Below are 15,063 nucleotides of genomic sequence, written 5' to 3'. Positions count from 1 at the left end.
TCACACTCAGAATCTCATTCCCCTCAACCGGCCAGTCCATAAAATAAACTCTAATCAGATCATGTCCTGCACCTACTTTTAGGATAATGTCTGCAGTCATCATAAAATCATTCCTACAGCACACCTTTGTGTCCACTCATCTGCTCGGGCACAACAGTTTAATATTAATTCTCTTATCAGCTGTATGGAGGCCTATTGGTCAGTCAACCATAGGATAATGGAATCTTGTTTTATAGCCAATGGTTGGTAACAGATCTGTGATGAACTTATTTACCCTACTTGAATGAAAATGAAACCAAAGCTGATGTTCCTTATGTATGAACATGTAGGGGATAAGAGGAAAGAGTGCACCTTCTTCTTTTGAAGCCGGAGAGTGGAGTTAAAAAGTGCACTTTGGGTCTGTCCGAGAAGTTAACATTTTCTAAGATATATTTCCATAACCGAATAAAATAACTTTCCTCACAGAAAAATGGAGGGCCCACAGTTTTGTTTAGAGACACATTTTGGTGTCAAGTTTGGTTCCAGGTGCCTAAAGAATTATTTAGAATTATTCAAACACTAAAAATTACATGTAGAGCTAGTACATTTTGTAAAGGATCTGCAAACGTAAAAAAGAAAATCCCCCTCCGCTGAAACTGCATAGTGCCCCTTTAAGCTTGGAAAACTAAGGTGTCTGTCCTTTCCTTTGCAGGCTTTCAGTATGGCTGAGAGGACACTGGAGCCGACCTCCGTCAGCATCCCCATGGAGGAGACCAAACTCCCTGGTGGAGCGCCTCCGGAGGCCCCGCTGCTCACCCACTTGAAGAAGGTGGAGAACCACATCACTGACGCCCAGCGCTTCTCCCACCTCCCACGCCGCTCTGCTGTGGACCTGGAGTTCAATGATCTCTCCTACACCATCCGCGAGGGCCACTGGTGGAGAAGGAGAGGTACTGCACACTCAGTTCACATAATAGTAGCAACCATGATGGATGAGCAAGCCAGCGCCACCCATGGTGATCAATATCCCAAGTGCAGAAATATAACAGCGGAGAATTTCAAAGCCTTGGTGACATTTAAGAAAAATATTGTTTCCTCAGGGTTAGTTTGTCTCCCTCACCTCGCTCTGTTGTTCTGACATGTGTATAGCCCAGCCCAGACCGCACACACACACCCACACCCACACACACAGACTTCCACCATGTCGTACACCAAGCTGTGTTCCTGTGAGCATTGCTGCGCTCAGCAGAGTTTAGACATAGTGAATAATTTACACTCACAGGTTGGCACACTGCTTGCCTCTCTTTTCCCTGCGTTGTCTGACAGTAGGCGGTGGCAGTGAGTCCGGCCCTCGATTGATCGGCTCAAGACAAATGAACAGCGTTTAAAACTCAAAACCCTTAGCTTGTCAGCTAAACCACCCTCTGTAAACCCAGTCTCTTGTTATGTTCAGTAATATTTAGCAGGGTGAGGTTGACACAGACTTCAGAGGAATCCTTTGTTTACATTCTCCCCATTGGAAAGGCCCTACATGACGCACTGCAGGTTGCATTGGGTTATTTAGTCTCTTGTCTAATATTGATGTGCATTATGAAAGCCTGTCAGAGGAGTGTTTGTTGTTCCTTTGTGAAGCCTAAATGCATGGAGAGTATCCATGGCGGGGATCACGGTTGGAAAGAGGAACAGCCAGGGACTCCTTGAGGAGTGGTCAGTAAACCAGCTTTTGTTTGTTCACTGGTGCACCACCATGCACGTGTAGGCTCATCTAAATCAACCTGTGGTTTCTGCTTTTCTTTATTTTGTCTCTTCAGGGCGCTTGCTTCCGCTAAGCAAGCTGATGAGGAGTGAACAGGAAGTGTCTCAGCTTTAAGTAATGAAGCGGGGCCTTTCATAAAGTGGCTCGCACATAATATTAAACAGAATATGGCTCCTAAACCTGCAACTTTGCTCTCTTTCCAATCTCACCTCCCGTCACATACATCCTATACGCCCTTATAACCTCTCCAATAACCTCTGCCCCTCACATAAAATATCAAGCCACACCCAACTTCATCATCAGTGTGCTGCCTTTATTTGACATGTGCTATATTTCATTCTTGGAGGGGCTTGGTGGTGTGTGTGTGTGTGTGTGTGTGTGTGTGTGTGTGTCTTGTTTAACAAGCTAAGCGCCGAGCTCTCTGCAGTCCCTGTCTGCCTGATCAAAGCTGTGAAACAGGTGTAATCACAAAGAGCTTAAGGCGGTTGTTCTGCCGTGTGCTTTTGTACTCAGTGATTAGTTGTTCTTAGAAAATGGCTAAGGCACACCATTTAAAGTGGTGTCTGCTGAATTTAAAGAGCAGGTAGAGAGGAGAGAAAGGAAGGAGGAGAGAAGGGAAGGAGGATGATGAGCAGCATGAACCATGAGGCTCGGACATGTGACGTAATTTCTTAATAACCGAGACACTCCCTGTGTTCCAAGTTACATACTGTACTTTTTCTCTTTACAATACTATATACTAAAGCAAGCTGGGTTGCATACTGCGAAATGCAATGGGATGTATTACGGCATCTGGGTATTTTTGGCATACTGCATTTGACACACATGTATTGGGACCTATCCTCAATCTTTTTCTTGCATACTACATAGTATGGAAGCATGGGTATATCGAAAGGCAGGGACACTTCTGAGTCATTTCCTAAAGTGTCCAATGAGATAAGCAAGCGGAGGACACTGTTAGTGCAGTAAATGAAGAGTTGTTTCTTTTAACCCATTGATGACGGCTGCTGCGCGATGCCACATTGGCTCTCCTGCCTGATGCCGCATCGTGCAGCATTATTACTTTATCTAATTTTCATGGCATTCCCAGCATTGAATGCACTGTCATTGGTTCAAATACACATGAGGTGGGTTTTGTTGATTTTTTTAAGACCACGTGACCACCCAAAAGTTGTGTGGTTTGCCGAAAATCATGTCAATCAAAAAAATTAAAAATTAAAAAAATAATAAAAAAAATACGCCAGCTATGTCGGCGACAGAACAGTTAGTGGCGTTTGGTGCGCAGAATCAAGGTCTACTATAGACTACTGACGAAAATCACACAACACATTGCATCTATTTATTAACAATATTTAATAATTTTTTAATTCATCTAATTTTGACGATTTTTAGAAATATTTGTTTGTTTGTAAGCGCTAAGGGAGCGTGTTTAAATAAAACATGTGAACCTTAACTTTTAAATGTATTTTATTTCATGTTTCTATGTGCTACACAGGCTTAGATATTAAGGTTTTGGTAGACTTGACAATTCGTACTATTTTTTCAGAAAACCCTCAGGCATTAAGGACATGCATCCTAGATTGCCATAGTCATCAATGGGTTAATGTAAAGGGGTTCAGGAAGGTTAGGTGATGCAAGAGCTTCCCTCTGTCTGCATTTGCTATTCTCGCCTCGGTGAGGGCAGCCTTTTATCCCTGCTAGGATAACGCTTGTGTCACCTGCTTCCATGTGGAGGGTGTTCTCCTCCTGTGTAGGTGCTCTCCTGGTGAAACACTAGCCCAGCAATGAAAGGGGGGAGGACAGGAAGAGGGGCGGAGGGAGAGAACGGAAATGTGCACAGCACAATGCCTCTGGGTGATTTCAGCTCTGAATTTTGTTGTTTACTGCAATTGTGTCAATTGTGCAATGATACTCTTTTTGTTCTGAGGAAGAGGAGTGATCAGACAAATCACATTTTACACTACATGCTTCTCTTACCAGACTCCTTTTTCAGTGGGAGATATAACTAAGTGCATTTACCTTACAAAATCGATTAATAGATTGACAGACAATCAGTTGGCAGTGGTTTTGTTAATCATTTAAGCCATTGTTCTCAATGCAAAAACATTTCAGTGTTCAAGCTTCAGAAATGTGAAGTTACTTGAAAAAGACCATTTTCAACCAATAACTTACATTAATGCATGAATAATAATATTCTATTGATGTAATAAACAGAGTATTTTAACAGTGTGGTATTAGTATTTTTACTTAAGGAAATTATCTGAATGCCTCCTCTCCCACTGCACCTTTTAAAATGGATCACCACGCACAAAATGTACGACCAAGAAGGAAGGTAATCCATGCTGCTTCTCCATTAACGTTTCTTAATTTTATTGCGGATTGATTGTGAAAATTTATGATACCGTTTAATCAGATTGGAAAAGGAATTCTGTACACACAGCTGACAGTGATGCGTAGCAGCATTTATCCTGCTGTGTTGTAAACTTCACAGTCAGACAAGACATCAGAAAAAAACTGTTATCAAAGCATTGCACTATGTACTGTTTGTCATATGATTGATGGTAGCCATTTATGAGGGGTTTGTCTTAGTAATATGTGTAAAGTTTGATAAAGTGATGTCACTTGAATCAGCAAAGTTTGAAAATGAAAAAAAACTTGCGATGTGTGGAATCAGAAAGAAATAAGTGTAACAGATGTCTGTAGCCCGCAGCCTGCCTTTATCATTAGCATACGGACACAAAAATTCTGAAATAAATAAATGTACAAAATACACTGTATATACAAGAGGGCTGGATGCGCAAGGCTACATTAGCCACAACTAAAACACCCAAAATCTTGACTAAACAATCAAGTTGCATTATTGGTAATGTAGGCAACAGATTTTGACAGAGAAGAAGAATGCATGTAGTGTTGTTTTTGTCAACAAAATGTATGACTAAATATCGTCGTCAACTAACCTTTTTCACGTGACAGTGACGAGACTAGACGAAAATAGTCACAGATAATATTGACTAAGAGAAGACAAAAATGCTCAAGACATTTAGTCGACAGAAACTTGACTAGACTTAAAGAGTTTTAACGTGACTAAGACTAATAAAAACTAAAATTAAAGTTTGACAAAAAGACTAGACTAAAACTAAAATTAAAACAGGCCGCCAAAAACAACACTAGTCTTCCGTGTCTGGAATTGCATGTATTCTTGAGTCTATAAGGTAAAAATAATATAATAAGATAAGATAACCTTGTTTGACTTGTGAAATGGGGGACTTAAAGAACATTTTGATTTTGGCTGTACTATACTAGGTACTTGTACTATATTAACTGGGTTAAATATAATTGCATTACTAAAAAGACTAAAATACAAATGTTATTGACTAAGACTAGACTTAAATGTCATCAGTTTTTGTTGACTAAGACTAGACGAAAATAGTCCCAGATAATTCTGACTAAGAGAAGACTAAAAAGCTCAAGACTTTTAGTCAACTTAAACTTGACTAGACTAAAAAGAGTTTAAACGTGACTAAGACTAATAAAAACTAAAATGACAGTTTGACACAAAGACTGGACTAAAACTAAACTTAAAACAGGCCGCCAAAAACAACACTAAATGCATGTAATAAAAAGAATGATATCTCCTGAAAGATAATGAAAGTAAAAATAGAAAATGTCGATAACAACCTAATAGTAACATTGATTAAGTGTGAGGGTATTTACTGTATTTTCTTCAGCTGATACTATGGAAAGAGAGAATTGAGTTGTCATCTGTGTCTCAGGCTCCAATTGAGGCAAGCTATGAGATGATGCTTGAATCCCAGAGCAAAAACTGTCAGATGCTGTTAAGACGGTGTGTGCGCTTTGTAGTCTGGGGCTGTCATGAGACTGGGAGGGTGATCAGGATATGCTTGCAGCCTCTCACAGATAAGACCATTACTATGCGCGACCTACAGCGCCGGGTTACATCATCAGTATGCACCACATGCCAGAGCAGGGCTGCATCACTGACAGCAGGCTGCTCTGCTGTCTAAAAGTGGAGGCTGTCTGTTGTAACAACACAGACAGGGATGAGGGGGCACTGCCATTAGGCTACTTGACTCATAGAATAAGGGGTTTGAGCTTGAGACAGGAAGAAGCATTGCTGCAGACAGTGGAGAAATCGGTGAAGCGAGGGAGACAGGGGCGACAACATGACAGGATACTCACGGCCCTTTTCAACTTTCCAATTGTCGAAGCTTTCAGAAATTCTGTCAGTTCTAAAACTGGTCGTTTTACTGTTTCCACTGAATACCTCAAACACCACAACGGTTAAGAGATGCATTATTCAAAATACTTGAGCTATCTTTATTAGGAGGACAAACGATTACAGACACTTTAAAAACCACTGATGGGAAATAAGGGCTGTGGTTTTTCTTTTGTCGCCCCTGAGGGCACCTGACAATAACTTCCCATTTCCAGCATTTTTAGTGGAATTTTAGGATTATCATCATATTATTATTGTATTTTTTAAAGTTTGTGGCTGTAGTCTGTTCAGCCTGCTACTACAGATTATTTAAATATATGTGACAACACATTTGCTTGACCACTCATGATCAACAACGCTGCTGGCTCTGCCTGAGTGTCTCGGCTATTCAGATTCTGTAGCCTGTGACTGAGATTAGAATTGCAATCAGCATAACCCTCTGTGAAACAATTAAAGAGTCAGTTAGACTGACAACATGGCTCCATGGGTTCCAAATGCAGAAACGGGTTCTTCGCGAGTGTATGAAGTTGTTACAAAAGATTCATAATTGATCAAGCTGGGGGCACCCTTAGCTCAGTTGGTAGGGCGTCCCCCCCATGGGCCTCGGCCAGCAGCGGACCCGGGTTCGATTCCAGCCCGCAGTCGTTCTCTGCATGTCACTCCCCTCTCTGCCCCATTTCAACTCTGTCTCTACACTATCAATAAAGCATAAGAAATGCCAAAAAAAATATCTTTAAAAAAAAAATGTATCAAGCAGATCAATTCTGATTAAAGAAAAACACTGAATTAAAGATGTAAAATAATTGCATGTCTGCAAAATGGTTAGATCTTATTGTTTTTTGAAGAGCACACATCAGTTGCTTTTGCATGTTCATTTTTTTCTTCAATTTATTTTCACAGGAGTAGCACTTTCAATAAAAACTTTTCTTTCTTGGTCAGGCTACAAAGCGCTCCTCAAGTGTCTGTCGGGAAGATTTAACAGCAAAGAATTGATTGGCATCATGGGGCCTTCTGGAGCTGGGAAATCCACTCTGATGAATATCCTCGCGGGATACAGGTGAGATTTGGAACTGAATGGGCTTTGTGAAGATTTTTTAAAAGCTGATATTCTCTTACGTCTTTGAAAAATATACATGTTTAAATTGAATTTAGAGCTTAGAAAATTGCTACAATATAGTTTAAATAGTTTTTGTTTCTGTTGGGAAACAGGGAGACGGGCATGAAGGGCCAGATCCTGGTAAACGGTCGACCCAGGGACTTGAGGACTTTCAGGAAGATGTCCTGCTATATCATGCAGGATGACATGCTGCTGCCACACCTTACTACGAGGGAGGCCATGATGGTGAGGTCATCTTGAAAGAAACAACAACAAAAAACCACTCACATTAAATCATTAAACCTCAATGTTCAATAGTACTGTGCCGACTTATGTCTGTCTTTCAGGTTTCTGCCAATCTAAAAATGAATGAGAGCTTGCAAGTGAAAAAGGAACTTGTGAGTCTAAATATATTGATTGAATTACACTTATATGTTCACAATTATGTTATGGCTTGGGGATTGTCAGTTATGTGTGTTATCCTGTGCCCACATTCATCCTCTCTTTGTGTCCCAGGTGGAGGAGATACTGACTGCTCTGGGTCTTCTGGACTGTGCTGAGACACGTACCAGCTGTCTCTCCGGGGGCCAGTGTAAAAGACTGGCCATCGCCCTTGAGCTGGTCAACAATCCTCCTGTCATGTTCTTTGACGAGCCAACCAGGTAAGAAATTAGGCCTACTTAATAATTAGTTTGAATCGGCAAAACACATAGGCTACATCCAATATTAAAGGTCACATATTATTCTTATTTGTATAACGTTAATACGGGGACCCATATTGATGTTGAAAAAAACATGAAAAAGTGCATTTTGCATGCAAGGGTACCTTTTTAAAGGTGCAGTGTGTAATACAGTGGCGGCTGGTGAATTTTCTTTTAGGTGGGGCTGACATTTTATAAACCAAAACCATGTAGGGGGGTCTGGGGGGATCCTCCCCCAGAAGATTTTTTTGTGTTTTTCACATACAAATGAAGCATTCTGGTGCATTCTGACAAAATAATAAAGACAAAATAGAACATTTCCTTACAAAGACAAATGGGGCAGGGGAACTAGGTTTTAACTTAATTTATTTGCCTTGTAGAATTCAGCAAGATTAAAAGTGCAAATAACAATTGAGAATTATACACAAGTTAACATTCTCTCTCTCTCTCTGGCGTTAATCGGTATCACACCCAGAAGTACAAGCCTTCAAAGACTGAATAAGAGATAATAAAAGTTGAAATTTAAATCATCAGCAAGTGCTGGGAAACAAGTGATTATGATCACTGATAAAATTAATACATAAACACAAATTGTGACCATATGTCTTGTGTGCGTCACACCACCATAGGTTTGCAGAGAACTAAATATACAATATGCACACTAAAAGCATGATGCAAACTTAGGCAATAGGTGAGGTTCTAGTGTGTTATGAACGTGACAATCGCATAAACAACGTGATAATGGTAAGTCTAGCAGTAATCATATCATACATGCTCAAAGTTTAAAAAAGCACTGCATAATATTTTGAGTTGCACTACTCATAGACTGTAGAAGAGGGAGGGGGGGGGGGGGGAAGCTGCTACTACAACTGCTAATAGGGATGCTAACGGAACATGAGCAGAGAGGTGTGTGTCTCCTGCTCTGACCGCAGCTGAGAGGGACTGGTGCGAAAAGGACCGGGCCGCCGCCTATCAGTGCTCTGTGACGGGGAGGGGCCGGGGAGTCTCCCGCTGCTTGTTGAGAACAGTTAAAAGTGATACTTGCCTTGGCGAAAAAGTCCCAAATAACACCAGAAAAAAGCTAGATTTGTCGCTTGTCGCTGTTTTGAAAAAAAAGTCGCCAGGGGGGTAGAAAAGTCACTAATATAGCGACAAAATCACTAAGTTGGCAACACTGCACGCGACTCCGCGAGCAACCGGTAGTAGATCCGAATGTTGTTGTTTTTGTTGCCAGGTAACCAGTTACAGGGCGCCAATGCCTAGCGCCCCAAACCCTCCGTTAAAACTGAATGGTAATAGAAATTGATAGGGCCACTCTGAGTGAACGAGGGTTTGGGGCGCCGTGAACTGGCGCCCGTAGAAGTCAAATTAGTCAGTTTAGAGCTTGAATTTCGCCATGAAATATAAATACAGTGCCATAATATAAATTCAGTGTGCATTCTTAAGTAAAATTAAATAGTTTAGTTGCCTCAAATTAATAAAAAAATAATAATTTTATTTTTTATTTTGTTTGGGGTCGGAGGAGGGGGGCGGCGCCCCAGCGCCCTCTATGGGCCAGCCGCGCCTGGTGTAATATCTGAATATTTAGTGGCACCTAGTGGTGAAAGTTCTAGCATGCAACACTCCCTGGGTATCCCCTCCCTTCGAATAATATCAAGCAGTGGCCCTTCAAGGACAAGAAAACGAGTTACTAAAGATGTCATTATGCACCATTGCCTCAAGTCTTTCCACAATATCAAGTGATGAGGAGAAGATGTATTTAGTTATTTATTCTATGGTACTTCTTCTTTGTCTTCCGGTGCATTTCCCCAGGACGCCCACCTTAAAAAGGCATATGGCCATTAAAGGTGGGGTACGTGATTTCTGATTGGTCAAAATTAACATGAGCGGTACACTTTGACCAATCAGAGCGAGGCTCCGATTAAAAAAAATAAATAAAAAATACGATTCTCTGTTCTTATGGGACTGTCAACTGTTCAAATCTCTATCCTAACTGCTATTTTCTCCCCAAATTCTCCACCCCAGCTTTAAGTTTGTCCATTCTGTGCTACTGTAGATTCATGGCAATGCAAAATTATGGCCTCCACCTTTTAATTAAAGCGATTATACATGAACTAAACATACTTTTGAATATTATATTCCATTTCTACCAAGTCTGTTCTTAAAAATATCAATAAACTATACACACTGCACCTTTAAATAGAACATATGTCTCTCTGTCTCATTCTGTCTGGTCTTGTGTCCCGTTCCAGTGGTCTGGACAGCTCGTCTTGCTACCAGGTTGTGTCCCTCATGAGGTCTCTGGCTCAGGGAGGACGGACAATCATCTGCACCATCCACCAGCCCAGTGCCAAGCTCTTTGAGATGTTTGATAAGGTAACTTGAGGCCATATAGAGCTGGACCCTCCATTAGCACGCTGTTAAGCCCGCCCCCCCCCCTCCCAAAAAAAAGAAAGAAAGAAAAAAGGTCGGAATGGCGGTAGGCTACTAAAAGGTGTCGGAATGGGGGATTGTCGTAGTGGCGGCATGTCGGAATGGCGGCATGTCGGAAAGGGAGCATGTAACCTTAGCATGATTAATTTCATCCAGCGGACAAAGCAGCGCAGCAGTCGATACCCAGGCCTGTTATTTTGTAGGTTGTTCATATATTATTCAGAGAGTCAGTGTGTTGGAAACTATGTTGATTACTGCGTACCTGTGTCCCTCCACCAGCTGTACATCCTCAGTCAGGGTCAGTGCATATACAAGGGCACAGTCCCTTACCTCATCCCTTATCTGAAGAACCTAGGCCTCCACTGCCCGACGTATCACAACCCTGCTGATTTCAGTAAGTCGTCCAACTCCTTTTAATGAATGAATGTGTCCTTGTGTGTCAATGTGTATGTACTTACTGGCTTGTCCTCTCTGTCCCCAGTCATTGAGGTGGCGTCGGGTGAGTATGGGGATCTGAATCCAAAGCTGTTTGAGGCGGTACAGGGTGGACTGTGCTCCGAGGAAGGCAAGAAGAACTCCAGAGACAAAAATGACTCTTCCTGTCCTTCTCAATTACACAGTGTGAGTGACGCAAGCCCCGACACCTTGATCCACAACCGTATGTCTTACATTTACAGACGTCACATCCTAACATTAAAGCGGGAGTGAGCTATTCTGGAGAACGCTCGTTGTCAAAATCACTTTTTGTCAAAATCTGCGAATATCTCTTCATGATCCACAATGGTAGAGATGGTGGGCACCTTAGATGTAATATTATCCAACACTATAGTTTTACAACTAACACCCTCCTGTCAGGTGCCAGGGATCAAACCAGCGGCCTGATGTTTACTGATCGGCCCCTTTTTCTTTAGGCCATCCTACCACCCAGCATCGTAGCTAGTAACAAGCCTGTTTACAGAATATAGGCTATGTAAAAACACTGGATTTTTTTCTTCCAGCGCACACACAGTATGGACGGGTAGAAGATTATGAGGAGATATTCACTGATTTTGACAAAGTTATTTCGACATCAAGCATTCTCCAGAATTGCTGACTCCACCTAAACGTGACAAAATGCAAGCACTAAAACCAGAGAACACTGAAAATCTTCCTTAAATCCTCTTTTCTCAAATAATTTCCTTAATTAGAATAAATGCATTAATCCAGCAATAACTGAATTTAATTATAAGTGATTCCCCCCGAAACCATTCCTCTCCGCTCCATCGATCCGTCTCCTCAGCCTCTCTCCGGCTTTCTCTCACTCCCTCAATCTCAGTCTCATAAGTCGTTTCCTGATAAAAGTGCCAACAAAATGCTAATACTGCAAATATAAACCACCAACAGCTCACTGTTACACCATTACTCCCGCACGGTGCACCGTGCAGCTTTTCACTTCTACTCCTCAAACATTTGATCAGTTTATTGATTTCCTCTGTTGCCCCTTTTCTATCTTCTTCTGTGTTCGTCGGTGTATGCATCTGTCAGTAACCTTTACCATAGACAAAGAGATGATGGAGTTTTTTTTATTATTCTTGTATTTTCACATCTGCATATTCAGGGTATACTGCATCCCAACTTTAATCTTCCTCGATCATTATTGGAGCTAAAGTGACCTTTTGCATTATCTTCTCATTGTCAACTCAAAATATCTCTTCATCACATGCTCCTGTGTTTGGTTTGATTAGATTGAGTACAAAATGTACATCTATACTGACATCATGCCATTGTTAAGAGAAAGTTAACTGTCCTTTAAACATTAATTTGGAATCATACGCTCAAGTTACGATTAAAAAAAAATCTAATCAAATAAACAATCAGACAATTTGTATAGTTGTACTCTTTAGACCTGTTTAAACCGGATATATTTGCAACATGCAGGACATAGGATGAAAGAGTAAGATTTATGTTGTTTTTTAATGGTTGTCGTGTATGAACGCTTTTTTCTCACGGTCTTCTTCCACAGGGACCAGGGACCCTTGAGAAACATAGCTTTGCCACCAGTTCATTCAACCAGTTCTGCGTCCTCTTCAGAAGAACCTTCACTACGATATGCAGGGACACGGTAAAAAAATATTCCATGAACTAATACTCTGGTTTAATTTGATTCTTGGTATCAGTTCGGGGCATTAGAGTTAAGTTGATGTTTCTTTTCTGTGCCTTCAAGGTGCTGACCCACCTCAGGGTGATGTCCCATCTGTGTATTGGAGTTCTGATTGGCCTACTTTATTTCAAAATTGGAAATGATGCCAGCAAGGTCTTCAACAACACTGGCTTCCTCTTTTTCTCCATGTTGTTCCTCATGTTTGCTGCCCTGATGCCGACCATCCTCACCTGTAAGATGCTAAGTGTAGTGAGGGAATGGAAACATTGATTTGCTGTGTTGTTGTTCTCCTGGTTGAAGTCTTTTTACGCTGCGGTTTTTTCCACAGTTCCTCTGGAGATGTCTGTGTTTTTAAGGGAACATCTCAACTACTGGTACAGCCTGAAGGCCTATTATTTGGCCAAAACCGTGGCTGATATACCGTTCCAGGTATATGTTTGAATGATTGAGCACACAGTGGTTTGGACATGTATAGTCCATAGTGTATATTTCAAATAAAAAACACTACAACATTTCTTTTACAGGTCATCTGTCCAATCATGTACTGTAGTATAGTGTACTGGATGACTGAGCAGCCTGCAGAAGCGAGTCGCTTCCTGCTTTTCATGGCTTTGTCCACATCCACAGCCCTGGTCGCCCAATCCCTAGGTTTGCTTATAGGGGCTGCATCCACGTCTCTGCAGGTAGGAAACCTTAGAGTCCCCCTTGTCTACAAAAAATGTTCTTTAAGATGAGACTACAAGGATTCTTTTATATTTGTGTATATGAGTTTAAGACGTGTTGGTACAAGCTGATTTTGTGACATCTCAACAAGGAAAGCAATCATAGTCCTTTAGGCATCTTATACAAGTGTGATGAGGAAACCTCCAGTGCACAAACACTGAGAATGGGATGTTAAGTGAAGTAAGATACTTGTTTCAGTAGGTACATTTATACTTCTGGATTTTTCAGGGGGGGTTTGAAGTTGTTGAAGTTTTCAAAGTAAAAACGTCTGGGGCTGCGGAGCAGTGTTGGACAGTAACACACTATTTTCTTAGCCACTACCAAAACAGAAGAGAAACAACCCCCGATTACTCCAAAATTATCTTTTTTAGATGGTGTCTGTCTAGTTTTGTTTCGGTAGGGGCACTCCATTTTTCAAGTTACTCTTATGTAAGTGCAACGCTAAATCGGAAGAGTTCTCTTCTAAAGTTAAGGTACAGTGTGTAAAGTGAATTAGAGTTTTTCACAACAGACTTAGTAGAACGGGAATATAATATACTGCATAAGTATGTTTAATTAAGTGTATAATCCCTTGAATATAAATGTTGTTCATTTTATTACTTTAGAACAAGCCTTTTATATCTACGTAGGAGCGGGTCATGCCACTTTGTTGCATGTCCATTTTTCTACAGTAGCACAGAACGGACAAACTTAATGGCCTTAATAATTTTTTTATATAGTTGCTGTCCGCAGGAAATGCACATGTTGGAAGACGAACAAGTACTGAATACACCTTCACCTTATCACTTGATATTGTGGAAAGACTTGAGGCAGTGGTGGATGATGCCATCTTTAGTAACTAGCTTCCTTTCCATGAAGGCGGCCACTGTAAATTCTCCCAATGGGAGGGGTATAGATTATCCAGATTTTTCACCATTAGATGACGGCAAAATACATTATTATTACACACTGCACCTTCAAGTGTCTGCTAACATGATATTTAATTGAACCATTTAAAAAAAAATATTATTAAATACAGCTCATTTGTTCCATAGACGGCAACCTTCGTGGGACCAGTCACAGCCATACCTGTGCTCCTCTTCTCTGGCTTCTTCGTCAATTTTGACACCATTCCCAAATACCTAAAGTGGAGTTCTTATCTTTCCTATGTCAGGTGCTGTCAGCTATAATTCACTTCAAATTTCTAAGAGTCAAGAGTTTTTGTGCAAAATATATTTTTATGATTTCTCTGATCTAAAAAGATGATCTTTAAATGAACATGGTTTCTTTTTAAAAATGTCTGCTTTCAGGTACGGCTTCGAGGGGGTGATACTCTCCATCTATGGTATGAACCGGACGGAGTTGGAGTGTCCCGGCCTGGTTTGCAAGTTCCAAAAGCCAGAGGAGGTCCTGCAGCTGCTGGATGTGGAGGATGCCAAGCTCTATGTGGACTTCATTGTGCTGGGGGTTTTCTTCCTGGTCCTCAGACTGGCTACTTACCTGGTTCTGCGGTATAGAGTCAAGTCACAGCGTTAAAGACGTCCATAGACAACGACTGATGGGTTTGGACGCTTGCCAAATCCGAAGTGTGAGATAGTAAGCAAACATATACAGTATCTCACAAAAGTGAGTACACCCCTCACATTTCTTCAAATATTTCATTATATCTCTTCATGTGACAACACTAAAGAAATGACACTTTGATACAATGTAAAGTAGTCAGTGTACAGCTTGTATAACAGTGTTAATTTACTGTTCCCTCAAATTAACTTGACACACAGCCATCAATGTCTAAAGTGCTGGCAACAAAACTAAGTACACCCCTAAGTGAAAATGTCCAAATTGCACCCAAAGTGTCAATATTTTGTGTGGCCACCAACATTTTCCAGCACTGCCTTAACCCTCTTGGGCATGGAGTTCACCAGAGCTTCACAGGTTGCCACTGGAATCTTCTTCCAATCATTCATGACAACATCACGGTGCTAGTGGATATTAGAGACCTTGCACTCCTCCACCTCC

The 15,063-nt window shown here is 41.2% G+C and overlaps 1 protein-coding gene across 1 annotated transcript; it reads left to right on the top strand.

The window, feature by feature from the left end:
* Nucleotides 1-700: 700 nt before the first annotated feature.
* abcg4a (ATP-binding cassette, sub-family G (WHITE), member 4a) lies at nt 701-14,580 on the top strand (the record flags this gene model as incomplete). Its single annotated transcript, XM_080041715.1, has 14 exons — nt 701-929; nt 6,912-7,029; nt 7,182-7,314; nt 7,416-7,466; nt 7,585-7,730; nt 10,022-10,145; nt 10,482-10,596; nt 10,684-10,827; nt 12,212-12,303; nt 12,406-12,574; nt 12,671-12,771; nt 12,867-13,025; nt 14,100-14,218; nt 14,355-14,580. The coding sequence occupies 14 exons, from the start codon at nt 701-703 to the stop codon at nt 14,578-14,580; spliced, it is 1,926 nt and encodes a 641-aa protein (XP_079897841.1).
* Between the last annotated feature and the right edge of the window lie 483 nt (nt 14,581-15,063).

This window comes from Ammodytes marinus (assembly GCF_949987685.1).
Source record: "Ammodytes marinus genome assembly, chromosome: 14".
NCBI classification, from domain to species: domain Eukaryota; kingdom Metazoa; phylum Chordata; class Actinopteri; order Uranoscopiformes; family Ammodytidae; genus Ammodytes; species Ammodytes marinus.
This window is presented reverse-complemented; position numbering and strand designations above follow the sequence as displayed.